At 40.5% G+C, this 22,757-nt stretch overlaps 1 protein-coding gene across 1 annotated transcript in view; it reads right to left on the bottom strand.

The window, feature by feature from the left end:
• Positions 1 to 22,757, bottom strand: part of PAH (phenylalanine hydroxylase) — an 84,418-nt gene that overhangs the window by 56,355 nt on the left and 5,306 nt on the right. The window contains exons 2-3 of the mRNA XM_040234849.1: positions 20,467 to 20,571; positions 2,525 to 2,708 (exon numbers count right to left, since the gene is read on the bottom strand). Of these exons, the coding sequence (XP_040090783.1) occupies positions 2,525 to 2,708; positions 20,467 to 20,571 (289 nt within the window). The remainder of the gene's footprint in view (positions 1 to 2,524; positions 2,709 to 20,466; positions 20,572 to 22,757) is intronic.

Here is a 22,757-nt window from a genome sequence, read left to right as displayed (position 1 = left end):
GGGAGTGTTCAGTCTTATGTCTCATTTTAAAGCATCTCTGCAGTAATTATTAACATGTTATCTTCAACTGCGAAGACTGAAGTCCTCTTAAGCTAGTCTTTAATGTTGTGGCCAAAAAAAGCTTTTGATTTTAAATTTTACAACAGAAAAAAAATTTTGATTATATAGGAAAAAATAGTTCATCTCAGCAATCACTTCTAAGTAGTGACCCAAATGAGTTGAAAACTTTGAAAATAGAAAAACCTGCACATGAATATTTAACAGCCTCATCCATAATTGCCAGAATTTAGAAGCAGCCAAAATATCCTTCAATAGATTGAGCAAAATGGATAAACGAGATGCGGTACATCTATTCAGTGATTACCAAAAAATGAGCTATCAAGTCACAAAAAGGCATGAAGGAAACCTGCTAAATGAAACAAACAAACAAACAAACAAAACAGTCTAAAAGGATATAGGGACATCCCTGGTGGTCCAGTGGTTGATTCTGCCTTGCAATGCACAGGACACAGGTTCAATTCCTGGTTGGGGAACTAAGATCCCACATGTTTCAGAGCAACTAAGGCCTCATGCCACAACTAGAGAGTCTGCAACAAAAGATCCCACATAACGTAACTAAGACCTAATAAGGACCCAACAAGGCCAAATAAATAAATATTTTTAAAAAGAATATATAGTCTGTGGTTCCATATTCATATAGCATAACATTCCGGAAAAGTCAAAATCATGGAGACAGTAAAAAGATGGGTGGTGACCGGGAGAAAGGGGAAGGAGGGAGGGATAAGCAGGTGGAGCACAGTGCATTTTGAGAGCACTGAAACCATTCTGTATGACATGAAATAGCAAACACATGACATTATGCATTTGTCAAAATCAACAGAACTATACAATGCAAAGCATTATCCCTAATGGAAACTCTGGTCTTTAGTTAATAGTCACCTATTAGCATGGCTCATCAGTTCAACAACCACCACATACTAGCATTTATCCAGCTGGGCACTGTTTTAAGCACTGACTATGCAAGATCTCATTTAATCCTCACAGAAGTCCTGTGAAAAATAGAGGTCAGGGCTGTTAAAGAGACTTGTCAAGGGTCTCAAAGCCAATAAGTGGAAAAAGTAGGGCGTGAACTGAAGCCTCTCCAAGGCCAAGCCCATGAAATTCCTACACTCTATTGCCCTAACTCCAAGGAAGAACAAATATGACTCCATATTAGATGTTTCTTTTATTTTAACCTTTGTGCTCTGCGGCCAGCGGTTAGTCACACCTGCTCTCCACCTTTTGTAAAAGAATGTTGCCTAGAACTTAAAATATACAGGATAGCCCATTCTCAGGGCTCTGGCCTTTATACATATATGGGTAAAAAGTTGCAAAACAGAAAATAGCATTTGTTTTGTTGGAGATTCACAGGAACATCATGACCTGACCTACAGGGACACTGTAAGAACAAAGGATTCCTGCACCAAGAAGTTTGCAATAGACAACTAACTCCTCTTTTTAACATAAAAATATAATTTGGGCTATTTTTAGTATGCTGACTGGGGTAAGATGGTTCTTTGAGACATCAGTCTGCCATGTTCTCAGTCTGCTGGCTTTCTGAATAAAGTCACTAGTCCTTGTCCCCAACAACTTGTCTCCTGATTTACTGGTCCATCATGTGACAGAGCAGAACCAGTTTGGATGTGGTAGCAATTTCAGTAAGTAAACAAGTGGGCCGAGCAAGTCTTGACAATTGCTCTGTTTAGTCATTCATGCACAAATAATTGCTGAGAGCTATGTATCTCTAAGGATATTAATGTAGGTAAGAGACTCTCTCTGCCTACAAGGAGCTTGTAATCTAGTGGAAGAGACAATGAAAGTCCTAAGAACAAGGAACCAAAGAGCTCCAGCTCATGAGAAGCACACGGGGAGAGACCATGAGACGCAATAGAGATTACTAAAGAATTTGTCCTGACATTATATTTAAACAGAAAGCACCCTGGACACCCTAATCATCCTACCTCTAGAGATTGGGAAATTTTGAAAGCATAAAAATCCACCAATGGAAAATGTATAAAAATTGCAGTAGGAGGCAACTAAAGACAACTAATATAAGAAACAGTTATCTTGAGGAAGGGAAAAGGAACAGCTATTAAATGTCTAACTGTGACAGCCACTATTCTGCATCCCTAAACTACATCCTCTCACCAAATCCTGGTCTTTCATGGTAGAGATTACCTTTGAAATTATTTTTTTTTAAGATTTCTTGATGTGCTCGCACAGAGTCAGCAACAACTGAAGCAACCTAGCACCAGCGCGATTTTTAAAATCTTTATTGAATTTGTTTCAATATTGTTTCCATTTTGTTTTGGTTTCTTGGCCACAAGGCATGTGAGATCCCCGCTTCCCAACCAGGAATGGAACTGGTACCCCCTACATTGGAAGGCAATGTCCTAACCACTGGGCTCCCAGGTAAGTCCTTCTTTGCCGTCATTTTATGATAAGGATGTAGAGTTATTTACCTTGTGAAATTCCTGTCTCTCACCTGTGTCTTTCTTCTTCTCCCGGGAAAGCTCGTGCACGGTGGCACCAATGTCATGTCTCAAGATCTTGATGATGTTTGCCAGGGCAGGCACGCTGCGCTGATCCAGATTGGTGAAAAATTCATACTCGTCTTTCCTTAAACGTGAAGGTCTTGATTCAATGTGGGTCAGGTTTATATCATTCTCCTAGAAAAGAGAAGTTAAGGGAGTATGAAGGGGACAGTAACTGGAATTGACACAGACCAAACACGCAAAACCAGAGCAAACACAAGGAAATGTGGAGAAGTGAGGAAGAAGAGTTCTTTTTTTTTTCTTTCTTCCTTTTTTTGTCAATATAAGAGTAGAAGAAAGCCTTTAACACAGCAAAATTGTTTACTTTTTCTTCTGCAAAACCAAATAACAAATCAAATGTTGGGGAAATAGTTCAAATGTCACAGAATTTAATCACGTGGAAATCTGCTCAAGGCCTAGAATTGCAAACATAAGATTTCAGTTTGGTACACAGAAGCAATGCTGTTCTGCTTGGATAGAGTCCACAAGAGTCAGGCTTATTGGGTTTAAATCAAAGTTCTAAACTATATCAGCTATGAGACCTTAGAATATGTACTTTTATATTTCTAACCGTCAGTTTCTCCATCTGTAATTTTGTGGGTATTTGTGGTGCTTAGTCACTCGGTCATGTCTGACTCTTTGCCACCCCACGGACTGCAGCCTGCCAGGCTCCTATGTCCATGGGATTCTCCAGGCAAGAATACTGGAGTGGGTTGCCATGCCCTTCTCCAGGTATTCATGATACCTGGTGCATAAATTTGTAGGAAACACTGAATGAGATGATACATACAGACTACCAGGTAACTAATACATGCTCAGTTAAAATTATCCAGTATAAATACCACTCATATTTTTATATAATTACTTTTCATTCCAGCTATGCCACAAATGTATATGTAGCACCTTCCAGGTACTGGTCACTTTCTAGGTGGCTGGGATACAATAGTGAACAAAACAAAGATATTTTCCTTTAATAGAGTTTACATTCAAGTTTTGAAGGTACAAATAACAAACAAAAAGGATAACTGATTTATGTATTAGAATGATAAAGGCTAGGGAAAATGCAAAGCACAGCAGGGTGAAGGGAACAGGCAGTCTTGGAGTGCAATGGGGCAGACTGAATGGACACGTGAAGTCTCATTGAGAAGGGAAGACTCATGTGCATTAAATGCCACAAAATAATAGTCACTTAATACAGCTTCTCAACTTCAATGTCTCTAGCTGGTGATACTTTATACTTTAGCCCTTACGGAGTTCATCAGTAAAAAGAGTCGCTTACTTAAACTGGCCCTCAAATTTCAATGTGTGGTTTTCATTATTACCTATTCAAAACTCTGATTTCATTGACAGTACTGTTCTTTGTGAAGAAAATCAAGGAGTAGCCTCTTTATTAATTTGTCTTTAAAAAAGGATTTCTCCAAACATAAAAATGGACAACATATAACCAGAAAAAAAAATGCTTAACTTGAATAATTCTATAATTGCAAAGAAATGAAATTCATCAATGTTAGAGTTCAAGAAGTGTATCTTTTTCCTTGATGGTTAGTGGCATATGGTTGAAGAGCACATGGATAATTACAGTAATGATACTTAAATACAGTAATGATATTCAGATAATATCATTTTACAGTTTCAAATTATTTTCTGTGACCTTCTCAAGAATCCTTTGTAGAGGTTAAGGAAAATGTGAAAAACGAAATCAGAGACAAAGATGCTTTGCTAAAATGGGCCAGAGAGGAAGCTGCTGTGTAACACAGGGAGCTCAGCTTGGTGCTCTCTGATGACCTAGATGGCTGGGATGGGGGATGCCGGGTAACAGAGAGGTCCAAAAGGGAGGGGATATATGTATACATATAGCTGCTTCACTGCATTGTACAGCAGAAACTAATACAACATTGTAAAGCAATTAGTGTTGTGTAGTCGCTAAGTCAGAGAAGGCAATGGCACCCCACTCCAGCACTCTTGCCTGGAAAATCCCATGGACGGAGGAGTCTGGTAGGCTGCAGTCCATGGAGTCGCTAAGAGTTTGGCACTACTGAGCAACTTCACTTTCACTTTTCACTTTCATGCATTGGAGAAGGAAATGGCAACCTACTCTAGTGTTCTTGCCTGAAGAATCCCAGGGATGAGGGAGCCTGGTGTGCTGCTGTCTATGGGGTCGCACAGAATCAGACATGACTGAAGCGACTTAGCAGCAGCAGCAGCAGTCACTAAGTCATGTCCAACTCTTTTGCAGCCCCATGGTCTATAGCCCACCAGGCTCCTCTGTCCATGAGATTCTCCAGGTAAGAATACTTGATTGGGTTGCAATTTCCTTCTCCAGGAGATCTTCCCAACCCAGGGATGGAACCCGGGTCTCTTGCATTGTAGGCAAGATTCTTACCATCTGAGCCACCAGGAAAGTCACTTGGGAAGCCCAAAGCAAACACATACCTATTTAAAAAAAAAAAAAAAGTGGAGAGAGAGAAGTTCATTTTCTCTAACCTCAGACATTGGTCTTTTAACCACACAACCTGTCCTGCCAGGGATATGATGAGCATCCCACAAATACCAGGTCTCATCATTCTTATTACTATTATGCCAAGTCCCTCAAAGTGAAAACACTATGGGAGTAAACACAATAAGAAGCAATCCTACACAGGCACTGCTTCCTGCTCCTTCTTCCCCATAATTCTCAGGGGTACATGATGAAGCCATTATATATGGGCACCAACTGCAGAAGAACACACCCCTGACCAGGTAACCCAGTGCGGGGACTCTTGACCAGAGAGAGAGAAGATCACGTGGAGGAAGGAAGACCAGACAGATAGCAGTTGCTCTAAAGCTTTCTTTGCAAACAGAGGTGACTTCCTAATAAAAGCAAAGAGCAATGTCATCCTTCTTGGCTCTGGATGAAAGCAAATGGTTAAGCTCCACCTATTGACCTAAGCTGAAACTTTAAATAAAGTTTAAAGTAACTTTAAACTTTAACCAATTCCTGCCTTGTTAAGAGCAGAGGAAAAACAGCAAAGCCAAGAAATAGGAGTGGATGTACCCTGGGCATGTTTATTTGTGGGACAGCAAGGGAGGGCGGTAGTATAGGAGGTGGGAAGGGGTGTAGAGTGACAAAAAAATTTAAAGTCTAGAGGGCAGAAACTACGCTGATTGAGTTTCGCCACTTCTATCCCACCCCTCCTAACAACACTACTTCCCAGGGAGAAGCCTCTCACCTTGGAAATAGCCAGAAGACAATGTATGCTGTATGTACACTACCATGAGTAAAACAGATAGCTGGTAGGAAGCTGCTATATAGCACAAAGAGCTCAGCTCAGTGCTCTGTGATGACTGAGAGGGGTGGGATGGAAGGGAGGGAAGGTGGGAGGAAGCCTCAAGAGGGAGGGGATATACTTTCAGCTGATTCACTTCATTGTACAGCAAAAACAAATACGCTGCAAAGCAATTTTGCTCCAATTTAAAAAAAAATAAAAACAATGTATGCCCCGTGACTCAGTTTTTATAACTCTAGAGACCTAACTTATGGGAGGACTTTTTACCAAAATTTGTAAGCCGACCACATAATAGTGGAATATTAGATGGACTGTAGTGTACAATCATTCACAGGAGATCCTGCAACCATTAAAAAGAAACTAACAACAACATGCGTAAAACAAAGTGCCAGTAGGCACTCCCACAGTGATGATCTCCAGTGATGAGTTTTTAGCAAATTTCTGGAGACAGTGAAGAACAGGGAAGTCTCACGTGTTGCAGCCCGTGAGGTCACAAAGAGTCGGACATGACTTAGCAACTGAACAACTCCAGTGATGGGCCTCAGGGTGTTTTTGTCTCTATTTTCTTTTTGAACAACTTTTTGAAAAACAATATTTATTACTAAAATTTAACTTTCTCTTTTAAACGACAGACCTTTGGCAAACTACTTATGATGGATATAGGTATGTGATAGATAATTATGTTTTAAAACTTCTGTCCAACACAAGGAAAAAAGGCTAGAATGAAAGGTATCATGATGTTATGACAAGATTATGGGTAACTTCCATTTATTTGCCAAAAGTTTCATACCATTACCCATGCAACAAAAATTAAAATATATCTTTTTAATATAAGTTTATTTATTTTGATTGGAGGCTAATTGCTTTACAATATTGTATTGGTTTTGCCATACATTGACATGACTCTGCCGTGGGTGTACATGCGTTCCCCATCCTGAACCCCCCTCCCACCTCCCTCCCCATACCATCCCTCTGGGTCATCCCAGTGCACCAGCCCCAAGCATCCTGTATCATGCATCAAACCTGGACTGGCGATTCATTTCACATATGATAATATACATGTTTCAATGCCATTCTCCCAAATCATCCCACCCTTACCCTCTCCCACAGAGTCCAGAAGACTGTTCTATACATTTGTGTCTCTTTTGCTGTCTCGCATACAGGGTTATCATTACCATCTTTCTAAATTCCATATATATGCATTAGTATATTGTATTAGTGTTTTTCTTTCTGGCTTACTTCACTCTGTATAATAGGCTCCAGTTTCATTCACATATCTTTTTAATGTGAGTGAAATTTCTGGCTAAGATCACCCAGCTAAATTCTTCAGATGATTTCTTTCCCATTTGAATCAATTAACTCTCTAGCTTAGCATGCAATTTCCTTAGTGGTGTTTCTCTGGTTTAATAGTGTGGATCCTTAAATACCAATAATTTTGGTTGCTAAGAAATGCTTTAGAAATGAACCTCCAAATCTGAATATGATCATAGTTACCTTTTTTTTCTTAAAATATAAATTTATTTATTTTAATTGGAGATTACAATATTGTATTCCTTTTGCCATACACCAAAAGAAATGAATTTTTATTATTATTTATTTATTTGGCCATGCCATATGGCATGTGGAATCATAGTTCCCCAACAGGGATTGAATCTGTACCCCCTGCAGTGGAAGCACAGAGTCTTACCACCGGAGAGACAGGGAAGTCCCTGAATTTGTATTTTCAAACGAGGACTCTATGCAAGTTAAAAATTGACCCATGCACACTCATCACATCTTCATGGACATTTTGGCAGAGGCAGGAAAAGTTAGAGTTCAACACTAAAAAGACAATTTCACAATTTGTCCAATAGTTAATTTCTGCATACAAGAAGGCAGAGTAAGAACCTGATGACTCAGGACTCTTGAACAGAGTGTGGGGACCAGAAAAAAGCAAAGTGAAATGAATGGTCTATTTTAACAAGGATTGACCAGAAACCCTTTTGTGCTCCCATCCATAAGGAAAATCTTCCTAAAGGGGGATTCGCCACAAGTAGATGAAACACAGAATGAATATGATGAACTGTGAAAAATGGATTCGTGCTTCTGGACCTTTTCTTGAACTCAAGCTCCCTCCTCTCCTCTTCCATTTCATTCCTCAAGGAAAGAAGAATGATAATGCGAAAAGTGTGGGCTTTGGGACTAATCTGAGTTCAAATTCTGTTCTGTACTCACTACCTTTGGATACATTAGTTAGCCATTATGAACTTTTATTTTCCATGTTTAATATAAAAATCATATTATCTGGCAGCTTAATGAGCATTAACAAGAGAGAAAGCACCTAGCCCCATTGTGGCTTCAATCACAGTTACTCAGTAAGTCAGTATGCCCTAACTTTCTCAACCTGGCACAGATATATATTCTCCTGGAAACTGAAACACATTAAGTTGACAAGTCACTTCCCTTTTGATATTTGCTGTACTTTAAGCTTTTCTCAGATTTTCCCCTGAAAGTATGTTTCCAAAACGAGAGCGTATTTTCAGATGAGACTAGACTGGAAAAGGGGAGCTTCTTGAATTCTTGGACTCCCTACATGCTATTGCCTTGGCATAAGCTCAAATGAAGTTACGTCCTTGTCTGTTTCAGAGCTTTCTGGGGTGGGAGGCAACATCAAAGACAGTCATAGCTGATGGCCCACATCATTGGGCTCAGGTAAACAGACAGGAGCCTTTCATAACTCATTCAATCCAACACCTTCCTGGTGCCAAACACTGCCCTAAGCACTGGGCTATAAGAGCAGACAAAGCAGGAAAAATCCCTGCCCTCCGGGAGCTTACATTCTGGAAGGATGACACAAATGACAACTATGATAAATAAGTAAAATATACAGTCTTCAGATGGAACATACAAAAACAAGCAGGGAAGAGGGGCAGACTATTCCAGAGGTTCAATCGAGGTGCCATTTTAAACAATGGGGTCATGAAATCCTCAAAAAATGAACAGGTGACATTTAAGCCTAGACCTAAAATCAATGAGGAAGCAAGTCATAAGGGAACACCAAGTGGAAGGGTCCTGGGGTCAGCCATTTCACAATATGACTGAAGACCATCAGTGAGGCCAGTATGACGGGGGGCAGAATGAGCAGGGGGCAGGGCCAATGGGACACGAGGCAGAGAAGTAGGCAAGAATAACCTATCGGCCATTATCTTAACTTTGGTTTTCCCTTGGAGTGATATTAAGAAGCTATGTATAAAATAGATAAACAACAAGGACCTACTGTAAGCAAAGGGAACTCTACTCAATATTCTGTAATAATCTATAAAGGTAAAGTATCTGAAAAAGGCTTCCCTGATAGCTCAGTTGGTAAAGAATCTGCCTGCAATGCAGGAGACCCTGGTTCAATTCCTGGGTCAGGAAGATCCACTGGAGAAGGGATAGGCCACCCACTCCAACATTCTTGGGCTTCCCTTGTGGCTCAGCTGCTAAAGAATCTGCCTGCAATGTGGGAGACCTGGGTTTGATCCCTGGATTGAGAGGATCCCCTGGAGAAGGGAAAGGCTACCCACTCCAGTATTCTGGCCTAGACAATGGGGTTGCAAAGAGTCAGACATGACCGAGAGACTTTCACTTTCATCTGAAAAGAGAATGAATATATGTATATGTGTAACTTAAACCCTTTGCTGTACACCTGAAACTAACACAACATTGTAAATCAACTATACTCCAATAAAATAAGCTATGAGAGGTAGTAGGGCAGAGGGAGAGAGAGATTTTGACTCATGTTTTCAATGAAGCACTCTGGCAGGTATTTTCATAATAGAGTGGGGACTTCCTGGTGATCCAGTGGTTAGGACTCTGCACTTCCACTGCAGAGGGCATAGGTTCGATCCCTGGTTGGAGAACTGAGATCCCAGAAACCTTGGGGCATCAAAAAAAAAAAAAGAAAGAAAGAAAGACTGCAATGGGACAAAGGCAGAAACTGTCTGGGGATGGCCACAACATCTGGGGTGAGAAATAACAGTTACAAAAATAGAGAAGTCTCACAGAGGTACAGGCAGGGCTTCTTGTGTATTTTACTGATCTCCTCTTGTAAGAGGTCCAGTAACAGCCCCAGTTGACTAAGAGTCTAAAAATTAAACCCACTGGGCTAAACAGGAAACCAAAAACATTCAGGAAAGCAGGAACAGCACAATTAAAGTCTAGAGGGAGCTCAAGATTCTCCCCACTCCACGCTAGAGGCGCGTTCTCGGGCAGGTTCACGCTAACTTTCAGGATTCACACCCTGAACCATCTTTTAGGGTCCCACTCTCACCTCCCCTGGGAGTGTCTCTGTGGTCAACTCCTGGTCTTCCCCTCCCTTGATCTTGTCCCTCTTTGTTGGGTGATTTCTCCCCCATCTTCCCCTCCATGTGGTTGGAACTGTGTCCAATTCAGAAGGAACCCCTTTCCTGGGGAAGAAGCGGGCTAGCAGCTTAATCCAGGCTCTTTTCAAGGCTTTACAGGAAAGAGCTGTCCTATCCCAGGTTCCCCTTTCCACCCCCCTTTTTTTGGCACCGAAGAGATAAAATCAAAATGGCCCAGTGGCCTGTTTCAGTCCAAGCTACCCGTGAGCAATCACAACCCATGTGCCATCAATGGACTATAGTACTCTGTCTACATTTTCACAATGTGGGACTGAACTTTATGATGAAAGTTTAGAAAGTCAGCTCCATGCTATTATTTCTCAAATATGCCTGGTTTTGAACAGGTGAACAGCTGAAAACAGTGCCAGTTTTCCATTTGAGGTTCCTCTATTCAATAACTGGATCATCAAACCTACACAAAATGTTTGAGGCAGAACCATCTGCATGGACACACAATAGAAGCAAGCTAAAGGTCCATCAATAAGAAATAAAGTATAGTCACACAATGGAAAATAGGGAGGGAAAAAAAACTGAATGAGCAAAAATAGATGCACAAATCTCAAAAACAATGTCCCCCATCTTCTCCCCAAAAAGAAAACTGCAGATGGACTATTACAATATGATTCCAATCATAAAGATTAAAAGCTTACAGGATAAATAACAAGGTCCTGTAAAGCACACAGAGTTATATATAATATCTTATGATAAACCATAATGGAAAAGAATATGAAGTCTATATACATAAAGTATATATGTTCATATACAAATGAATTGCTTTGCTGTATACCAGAAATTAATACAGCATTGTAAATCAATTTTACTTCAAAAAAGCAAAACTTGCAAGACTATGCCATATATCCTAATAGATATCTTTATATAACAAAGCCTAAAAAGATGCATGGGAATAATATGTATCAAATTCAGATTAATAGCTACTTCTGAGGAGGGAGGTACATGGGGAGGGGTACCCAGGGATTTAAGTCATTCTTGTAATGATTTACTGCTTAAACAGGAAGTGAGTTACATGGGCATTCTTTATATCATTATCTATATTTGGGGGTTTAAATAAGATGAAAATGTCATCTGGGTTGTAAGAACTTTCCCCCAGTGAAACACAATGCTCTTCTTATTTTGATAAAGGTGGAATGTTCCCTGTAAACATGTTACTGCCACAACTGCTCTGGATCAAGGCCAAAAGGATAAAAGGAACCCTCGTGATTCAGTCTTGATGCTGTCCTGCTCACCAGACCCAGGAGTCACAGTCAGGACCTAAAGTCCAAACTTGAGAGTAGTAAACATCTTATTATCTGCCAAACGTCCCTTCTGCAACCCCGCCTCTGTTCCCAGGAACACTGAGGTTCAGTTCAGTTCAGTTCAGTTCAGTCGCTCAGTCGTGTCCGACTCTTTGTGACCCCATGAATCGCAGCACGCCAGGCCTCCCTGTCCATCACCAACTCCCAGAGTTCACTCAGACTCACGTCCATCGAGTCCGTGATGCCATCCAGCCATCTCATCTTCAGTCATCCCCTTCTCCTCCTGCCCCCAATCCCTCCCAGCATCAGAGTCTTTTCCAATGAGTCAACTCTTCGCATGAGGTGGCCAAAGTACTGGAGTTTCAGCTTTAGCATCATTCCTTCCAAAGAAATCCCAGGGCTGATCTCCTTCAGAATGGACTGGTTGGATCTCCTTGCAGTCCAAGGGACTCTCAACAGTCTTCTCCAACACCACAGTTCCAAAGCATCAATTCTTCGGCGCTCAGCCTTCTTCACAGTCCAACTCTCACATCCATACATGACCACAGGAAAAACCATAGCCTTGACTAGACGGACCTTAGTCGGCAGAGTAATGTCTCTGCTTTTGAATATGCTATCTAGGTTGGTCATAACTTTTCTTCCAAGGAGTAAGCGTCTTTTAATTTCATGGCTGTAGTCACCATCTGCAGTGATTTTGGAGCCCCCCAAAATAAAGTCTGACACTGTTTCTACTGTTTCCCCATCTATTTCCCATGAAGTGATGGGACCAGATGCCATGATCTTCGTTTTCTGAATGTTGAGCTTTAAGCCAACTTTTTCACTCTCCTCTTTCACTTTCATCAAGAGGCTTTTGAGTTCCTCTTCACTTTCTGCCATAAGGGTGGTGTCATCTGCATATCTGAGGTTATTGATATTTCTCCTGGCAATCGTGATTCCAGCTTGTGTTTCTTCTAGTCCAGCGTTTCTCATGATGTACTCTGCATAGAAGTTAAATAAGTGGGGTGACAATATACAGCCTTGATGTACTCCTTTTCCTATTTGGAACCAGTCTGTTGTTCCATGTCCAGTTCTAACTGTTGCTTCCTGACCTGCATACAGATTTCTCAAGAGGCAGGTTAGGTGGTCTGGTATTCCCATCTCTTTCAGAATTTTCCATAGTTTATTGTGATCCACACAGTCAAAGGCTTTGGCATAGTCAATAAAGCAGAAATAGATGTTTTTCTGGAACTCTCTTGCTTTTTCCATGATCCAGCGGACAGAATGTGGTCCACTGGAGAAGGGAATGGCAAGCCACTTCAGTATTCTTGCCTTGAGAACCCCATGAACCATATGAAAAGGCAAAATGATAGGATACCAAAAGAGAAACTCCCCAGGTCAGTAGGTGCCCAATATGCTACTGGAGATCAGTGGAGAAGTAACTCCAGAAAGAATGAAGGGATGGAGCCAAAACAAAAACAGTACCCAGTTGTGGATGTGACTGGTGATAGAAGCAAGATCTGATGCTGTAAACAGCAATATTGCATAGGAACCTGGAAAGTCAGGTCCATGAATCAAGGCAAATTGGAAGTGGTCAAACAAGAGATGGCAAGGGTGAATATTGACATTCTAGGAATCAGTGAACTAAAATGGACTGGAATGGGTGAATTTAACTCAGATGACCATTATATCTACTACTGCGGGCAGGAATCCCTCACAAGAAATGGAGTAGCCATCATGGTCAACAAAAGAGTCCAAAATGCAGTACTTGGATGCAATCTCAAAAACGACAGAATGATCTCTGTTCGTCTCCAAGGCAAACCATTCAATATCACAGTAATCCAAGTCTATGCCCCAACCAGTAATTCTGAAGAAGCTGAAGCTGAACGGTTTTATGAAGACCTACAAGATCTTTTAGAACTAACACCCAAAAAAGATGTCCTTTTCATTATAGGGGACTGGAATGCAAAAGTAGGAAGTCAAGAAACACCTGGAGTAACAGGCAAATTTGGCCTTGGAATGCACAATGAAGCAGGGCAAAGACTAATGGAGTTTTGCCAAGAAAATGCACTGGTCATAGCAAACACCCTCTTCCAACAACACAAGAGAAGACTCTACACATGGACATCACCAGATGGTCAACACCAAAATCAGATTGATTATATTCTTTGCGCCAAAGATGAAGAAGCTCTATACAGTCAATAAAAACAAGACCAGGAGCTGACTATGGCTCAGACCATGAACTCCTTATTGCCAAATTCAGACTCAAATTGAAGAAAGTAGGGAAAACTGCTAGACCATTCAGGTATGACCTAAATCAAATCCCTTATGATTATACAGTGAACGTGAGAAATAGATTTAAGGGCCTAGATCTGATAGATAGAGTGCCTGATGAACTATGGAATGAGGTTTGTGACGTTGTACAGGAGACAGGGATCAAGAGCATCCCCATGAAAAAGAAATGCAAAAAAGCAAAATGGCTGTCTGGGGAGGTCTTACAAATAGCTGTGAAAAGGAGAGAGTCAAAAAGCAAAGGAGAAAAGGAAAGATATAAGCATCTGAATGCAGAGTTCCAAAGAATAGCAAGAAGAGATGAGAAAGCTTTCTTCAGCGATCAATGCAAAGAAATAGAGGAAAAGAACAGAATGGGAAAGACTAGAGATCTCTTCAAGAAAATTAGAGATACCAAGAGAACATTTCATGCAAAGATGGACTCATAAAGGACAGAAATGGTCTGGACCTAACAGAAGCAGAAGATATTTAGACGAGGTGGCAAGAATACACAGAAGAACTGTACAAAAAAGATCTTCACGACCCAGATAATCATGATGATGTGATCACTCATCTAGAGCCAGACTTCTTGGAATGTGAAGTCGAGTGGGCCTTAGAAAGCATCACTATGAACAAAGCTAGTGGAGGTGATGGAATTCCAGTTGAGCTGTTTCAAGTCCTGAGGGATGATGGTGTGAAAGTGCTGCACTCAATATGCCAGCAAATTTGGAAAAATCAGCAGTGGCCACAGGGCTGGAAAAGGTCAGTTTGCATTCCAATCCCAAAGAGAGGCAATGCCAAAGAATGCTCAAACTACCGCACAATTGCACTCATCTCACATGCTAGTAAAGTAATGCTCAAAATTCTCCAAGCCAGGCTTCGGCAATACATGAACCGTGAACTCCCTGATGTTCAAGCTGGTTTTAGAAAAGGCAGAGGAACCAGAGGTCAAATTGCCAACATCCACTGGATCATGGAAAAAGCCAGAGAGTTCCAGAAAAAACACTCAGGTTGGTGGATGGTAAAGGATTCATGGATTCCGGGACCTGCCCATGTGTCTATTCTCTCCCCTCAAGTCATTTGTCTCTTCATTCTGGAATTTACTCCCCCATTTTACTCACTGGTCAGTCCTTTAGGTTTCAGCATAAACCATTATTTCTGCAAGAAACTTCTTAACAAATTTTCCCCCAGCCTGGATTAAGAATGCTCATGGAAGCCTGAGCTTCTCCACGTTCTGCAGAGGCAGTGAATGACCGCTTCACTCATCCTGGCCTCCTCAGCACCTACATATGGTCTGATAACAGCTGATACTCACAGAAGGTTAATGGAATGCATGAATGAGACAGTATGAGCTCGTTGAGCATCTTATGAGGGTGGGATATGGGTCATCTGGGCAGAGAGGGAACACAGAAAGTGACTGTGACAAATACAGACTGTACTGGTAAACATTTAGACTATATACATATATACAGATTTGTTTTCAAATCTACTGTGAAAATGGAGGGTGAACTTGGAAGCAGCTTTTAGCTCTAAGTGTCTAACCCTGGGCAGCTTGCTTAGTCTGAACCTGTGTGTCTCCGTCAGTTAAATGATGATAACTGACCACACTCATCATGTACTTCAGAGCTCTGTATATGCGCCTGATGGATTATTCCCATCCTTAGGGAATTCGAGGTAAAATGATTAGTGGAGTTCTGGCAGAGGAAGGGAGACCTCTTCTCTGCAACTTCCCTCAGGAGTTTGATTCTAATTTTATAGCCCATTACTAAGCCACTTGCAATAAAGACTCTCAGGAGACTATTTTTCTAAGTAGGTGCAGGACATGATTGAGTAGAAGCTAAAAATAAAGAGAACTTTGGAAAATGCAGAGAACTGAAAGATCAATGTACTGAGGACAGTGGGATTTTGGGGGGTTAGCAGACAGAGGTTTGAGTATATTCCTAATTGTTTGGCCTCAATTCACAAAACCATCTGCCTCACTGCCCCCATCACCACACAACCAAGGCATGTAAACACCATACCTCTGTATTTCCAATGCAAATATCAAGCCTATCGCACTTTTTTTAAGTTAATGAATCTTTATTTATTTTGTATTATTATTTTTTAAATTGGAGGATAATTGCTTTATAAGGTTGTATTGGCTTTTGCTATATAATACGAATCAGCTGTGAGTATATGGATCGAACCCAGGTCTCTCACATTGTAGACACACTTTACCATCTGAACCACCAGGGAAGTCCAATATATATGGATGTAGATATATAGATATATCCCCTCCATCTTGAGCCTCCCTCCCACTGCCACCCATCCCACCTCTCCAGGTTTGCATTGCATTCTGATGTTGTTACTAGCTGAGGTCTAATAGACCATGAGCCCACTGGCAGGCCGTATCACCACTTAGTGGGATGAAGACTTTGGTGTTAATCAGCTACGGAAAAGACAGTCATGCTCATTAAGGATGGAGGTGACTGCAAGAGGACGTAGCAAGGTACTCACAGGTGCAGGTGATTCCGCCATATAACATTTCTCCTCCATTGCCAATTTTGGAGCAACTAGAATGGATGTTTCCTTTGTCTTTATTAAGGAAAGGTAAGATTATTTATACCATAATTTTTGCATTGATTCTGCCCTGCCTTTTACTAGCTGTTTTGACAGTAATAATGCTTGAAATCAGTGCCTTCCAGTTCTCTTCTACAGTAGAGATGATGCCTTTAAGTGATTTGAAATATGCTCCCTGTCATTTCATGCTTTGTCCTTTTGCCTATGAAGTAACAAAAAATAAGCACTATTCTTCTGTCTGACTCTTTTTGACCTCATGGAACGTAGCCCGCCAGGCTCCACTGTGCATGAAATTCCCCAGGCAAGAATACTGGCATGGGTAGCCATCCCCTTCTCCAGGGGATCTTCCCCACCCAGGGATCAAACCCAGGCATCCCACATTACAAGCAGACTCTTTACCGTCTGAATCACCAGGGAAGCCCCATTCTTTTTCCATGATGGCACTTCAAATATTTGAATGAAACTATTGTTTCCTTACCCCATAATCCCTTTTCAAGTCAATTAACCTTAATTTTAATCCTTTAGCTATCTGTCACAGAGCTAAGAATGTCTCTGATGCTCCATGACTCTCCAAAATGATACTGCATAGAAATAATGAGAGCAAACATTTATTGAGCTCTTACTATGTGACAGATACTATTATTAAGTACTTTGCCTGTGTTAATTCACTTAATTTTCACAACAGCCCTACAAAAAAAATCTTATTACTTTCAGTTTAAACATGAGGAAACTAAGTCACCAAGAGGATAAATAACTTTCCTAAGGTCACCCAGTTCACAGGTGGTACAACTGGCTTTTCTTAATCCCAATGCTGTTCTACTCCTCAGGGTCCCAAATCTCACTCATAACTGAGAGTCTGGAGCTCCTAAGTCTATAATAGCATAAGTTCAATGGGATACTAGTGCCTGCAAAATGATAATATGTCTTTCTTGAACAAGGTTCCATGGTCAAAAACATTTGGGAAATGCTGAGTAAGGTAACACTGAATAAGTTTCCACTCTTCAGGGTTTTCCAAAGTCTTTAATATTTTCACAAACATGAGGGGTCTCCAAAATCTAGATGCAGAATTTTCCAACCCTATTTACCCTTGGAACTCTCATCTAATAAAACACTAATAATATGCAACACTTGATAGACTATTGTTTAGGAAATACTGCCCTAAAGTGTAGTTTAGATTCATCTTTATTCTTTTTCTTTCTTTTTTCTGGAAGAAAATGATTTCATTTTATATGATCCAGAAGTTTAGCATCATCTATGCAATATAAATGGCTTCCCTCTGGGCTCAGCAATAAAGAATCTGTCTGCAATTCAGGAGATGCAGGAGACACAGGTTTGATCCCTGGGTGGGGAAGATCCCTTGGAGGGGGGCATGGCAACCCATTCCAGTATTCTTGCCTGGAGAATCCCACGGACAGAGGAGTCTGGTGCACTACAGTCCATGAGGTCACAAAGAGTCAGACATGACTGAGCGACTAAGCACACAATTTAAAGGTTTTGTATCTAACACTTACTTCTCCATCTCATTGAGGGTATCATGAGAGATGTGAAGTACACAAATTCACTGTGGCCACCATAACCCCTTGGTTCTACTAAGCTGTGCTTACTGTGCTGTGATTACTAGCTCGGTCATGTCTGGCTCTTTGCCACCCTATGCTATTCTACCTTTTTTTTAAATGGTCCTTCCTTGACTCTTGGTCATTGCAATTTGCTGTAAATACAATACATACTAAGCCATTCATTCTTTTTTTTTTTTTTACTTTTTTGGGAAAAAAAATTAAATCAAGGCTGCTAAATATCTCTAGGTTTCTAATATCTTTCTCCTCTTCACACAGTCTCAAAGATTTCTCATGGGTTTCATAGATAACAGGTGGAAGCAGTAAAGGAATAGACATCATGTGAGAATCATCTGTGGACTCAGAGTCATACCATGCATTTTACGTAGCACATAAAATCTCCAGGACCTAGGGAGGTATGGATCATTAGTTCCAATTTACAGATGAGTAAACAAAGGCACACATTAAGCAACCCATCACGGTCAGTGCACTTCGGCATTCAACCATCCCGTGCAGTCCATGTTTCTTGGGTGCATTTCATCCTGGTAAATGGTTACTTGTGGCTTATTTATTAGGTTGAAAACATCTTGTGAATTTACCATTATTTAATTTATTAACCTTAAGGTCTGACTCTCACAAGGAAAATGCTTATGAACCATATAATACAAAGGCAAAAATGTGACATTCCCGTATTTTACAGATATATTCTTTCTCAGGATCAGCTTGCCATTCAGAAACCTCTCTCTCTCTTTTCTACACTCATTTCTTGCTCTCACTCAGGCAGATATTTTTCTTCCTCACTTTGGATAGCCAGGTTTAATTTCTTTAAAATAGACTTTATTTTTTTAGATCAACTTTAGATTTACAAAAAAGTAAGAAGCTAGTAGAGGGAATTCCCATATATTCTGCAGCCAATTTCTACTAATATTAGTGTCATGTATAAGAACATGTGTTATAATTAATGAACTGATGCTGATACACTTTCACAAACTAAAGACCATACTTTATTTGAATTTCTTTAGTTTGTGTCTCATGTCTTCTTTCTACTCTACAATCCCACTCAGGGCACTACATTATATTTAGTTGTCATATCCCCTGAGGCTCCTCTGGACTAGAACAACTTCCCAGACACTTCTAGTTGTTGATGACCTTGACAGTTTTGAAGAGTACTAGTCAAGTATTCTGTAGACTGTTCCTTAACTGGAATTTGTCTGATGTTTTCCTCATGGTTAGACTGGGGTTATGGGTTCAGGGAAAGATCACAGAGGTGAAGGGCCATTTCATCAAGTCACTCTCTATGGCCCACACCTAAGGAGTGGAGAGTTATGTTATTTTCCTTTGACTCCAGAGTATCTGTTTAAATTATTTGGCATTCTTCTGCCTGGGAGATCTGTCTCTTTACCTATTTATGTATTCAGTCACCAGGTAGAGTATAACTAAAGTACTAGGCGTAAAAAATCATTTGGTTCTAAAATATTTCTTCTTACAGTCCAGGGCAAAAGCATTTTTGAAAGTCTATTTTCCTTTGCTCATATTTAAATATAATTTCATTCTTTTTCATTTATGACTTTATATTGGAGTACAATTGCTTTACAATGTTGTGTTAGTTTCTGCTGTACAACAAAGTGGATCAGCTATAACTATACATATATCCCCTTCCTCTTAAGCCTCCTTCCCACCAACCATGCCCCACCGCATTCCACCCCCCTAGGTCATCGCAGAGTGCTGAGCTGAGCTCCCTGTGCTCTGCAGCAGCTTCCCACTAGCTATCTATTTCACACATGGTATTGTATATATGTGAGTGCTATTCCCTCAATTCATCCCACTCTCTCCTTCCCACAGTGTGTCCCATGCTTGTTCTCTACATCGGTGGCTTTATTCCTACCCTGCAAATAGGTTCATCTGTACCATTTTTCTAGGTTCTATATATTATTTCATTCTTAACTGAACACTTTATATATATAAAACTGAGTCTATAGAGGATATAAAGATGATTCACACAAGGCTCCCTGCCTGAATAAACAATCCTTGGGGTCAATGTATGCATTTCACAAGGTAAATAAGTGCTATGGAAGTGTTAGTCTGTAGTCCACAGTTAAAAAGTGCTTTGAGAACACTGAGAGAATAGTACAGTCATCCTTCTGTATCCGTGGAGGACTGATTCCAGGACCCCATGGGTACCAAAATCCCTGGATGCTCAAGACCCTTATATAAAATGGCAGTACTAGTATAATGAATACAATCAGTCCTCTCTACCAGTGAGCTGCACATCTGTGGATTCAACCAATCCCAGATAGAAATTTTGGTTGAATCTGAAGGAGGTATGACTTGTAAGTATGAAGGGCAACTCAATTAATTCAAGCAAAGTTTGATACAGGAAGAGGGAGTCCAATGTTGGCTTCCTGGGTGTGAAACCATGATTCTGAATGATCCTAATTATGAAATGGAGAAACTTTAGCTCACAGACAATGAAAAACTTATCTAAGATCACACAGTTGTGTAATGTAAGAGCCTAAGCTGAAAATCAAGTCTTCCAGTTCTAGACCCTATGTTCTTTTCACTGCATCCAACCAGAAGATAACACAGAAGTCTGCTATGTCATTATTTAAAGCAGAAATGAACAGAGCACTTACCTCAAATAAACGTAAAACTTTGGCCAGTGCACCAACTTCTTCTTTGAGTGAGAAGATCAGCGATACAGCATTTTGATCAGAGTTGCCTTCAATATAGTTTGTTTCCTATAGGAGTAAATGCACTTGGGTAAAATGGGTAAAATTTTTTTTTTCACAGCTCAGCAATTCAGTCCTGTGAAACCTCCAAGGAAGAAGCGAGCATGAACTTTCTCTTCTAGTTAAGCCTTGGAATACAATGAGCTACATACATTCTATATAGAAGTATATGTGCAAGAGAAAATAAGTAAATCAAGGAAAGTAAAACATTAAATGATGCGCATAGATCAAATTTCAATTTTAGAAAACTCTAATTATTCACTGGGGCTTCCCTGGTGGCTGAGATGGTAAACAATCTGCCTGCAATGCAGGAGATCCAGGTTCAACCCCTGGGTTGAGAAAAGTCTCCTGGAGAAGGGAACGACTACCCACTCCAGTATTCTTGCCTGGAGAATTCCATGGGCAGAGAAGCCTGGCCAGTTATACAGTCCATGGGTTCACAGAGTCAGACACGACTGAGTAATTAACACACACACAATTATTCACTGATGTCACCAGTCACTCTAAAGATTGCCTTTCAGTGACACTTACCAAGTACGAGGTACAATCAGGGCTCTGAAAGAAACAAATGAATAAGAGGATGCCCCATTCATCAGCAGCTCAAATTTTTACTTAATAGACACATACACAACAAGCAAGGTAAGTAGAAAAAGATCTTAAAGGTGGTATGATGGTTCAATAATTGTCCCAGGAAAACACTGAGAAACAGAGGGTAGAAAATACTAAAATTAGAACACACACAGGCTTTTAGCTCCAAAGACATTGGTTTGGAATCCTCTCTCTTCCATTGACCTACCAGAGCACTTTGGGACCAACAGCTTAACCTTCTTAATTTCTTCATGTGTGAAATCGGGCTAATGTATAATCCTGCCAAACCCTATCAAAACAGCATTCAGATGATGAAAGAAAGACAGAGAGAAAATATTTTAAATATAATATTATTAAAAGCATACAAAATAATGGAAATACTAAAAATACCCACAAAAGATTTCTTGGCCTTCAGTAAAGATCTCACAGGAGCATTAATTTGTTCCCAGATGCTGGGATCTGAGATACCAATTGTTGAAAAGGAGCCACAGAATACATAAGAGCACACAATTAACCCACTGGAAGATGGACGTCTTCAAACAGCAAAGAATGTCTAGGATCTAACATTTTCTCCAGCCATGTGACAGCAAATTAAGGTGGAACTAGGGCTGCCACTCCAGAAAGGGTTGGCCAAAATCTTAAAATGTAAAAGTTAAGGATTAAATTAGGTTTTACAATAATACACAAAGTTCCATGTGTGCTTTCAAATAAACATCATGTACCTAAAACTGGGAACAAAAACTCCAGCAGAACAATTACTCTCTTGTAAGGAAGTTAATGAAATTAGTGGAATGGATGTTGCATTATCTCAGTGAGAAGGCTGTGCTGGGCAGGCTCTCAGTGACTTGCCATCTTAAGCCCTGTGTGGCCACTGATGACCCTTAGGATGAAATTCTTTTAATTCAGAGAATTCAGATTTTCCCAGAAACTCACCTGAAACAGTATGGGGGAAGAACCAAAATTATCAGTAAGTGTGATTAGAGGGAGCCTTAGATGAATAGCAAGACTAAACTGTTAAATATCTTTGTATTGACGACAGTACTATCTTTCTAAAAAATTTTTTTTGATCTACCATATATTAAAAGCCCCTATAAAGTCATGTCTGACTCTTTGTGACCCATGGACTGTAGCACAACAAGCTCCTCTGTCCAGGAGATTCTCCAGGCAAGAATACTGGAGTGGGTTGCCATGCCCTCCTCCAGGGGATCTTCCCAACCCAGAGATTCAACCTGTGTCTCGTGTCTCCTGCACTGGCAGGCAGGTTCTTTACCACTAGTACCACCTGGTTAGTATACTGTCTGAAGCATTATAATAAGCACTTGATTTGGATTATCTCATTTAATAACAGTCTAGAAAGTAGGTTTTCTCCAAGTGCCATTTTTATTGATGACAAGAGGAAGGCTTAGAGAATTTGAATAACTCCTCCAGAGCTGGAGCCCATGTCACTGGATGCCAGCACTCTGTCCATGAGTCACAACTTCCTGTGGACTCTACTTTCTGTCTCTAATCCTGCCAGAGACACACAAATCAGTCTCTGATGTCAGTCTTCTTCCTAGGAAAGAACACTGAGCCCTCAGTTCTTCCCAGCTTCCTTGAAATGACAAAAA

Source organism: Oryx dammah, unplaced genomic scaffold (genome assembly GCF_014754425.2).
Source record: "Oryx dammah isolate SB20612 unplaced genomic scaffold, SCBI_Odam_1.1 HiC_scaffold_29, whole genome shotgun sequence".
NCBI classification, from domain to species: domain Eukaryota; kingdom Metazoa; phylum Chordata; class Mammalia; order Artiodactyla; family Bovidae; genus Oryx; species Oryx dammah.
The sequence above is the reverse complement of the archived record's forward strand: the minus strand, read 5'-3'. Positions and strand labels throughout refer to the sequence as shown.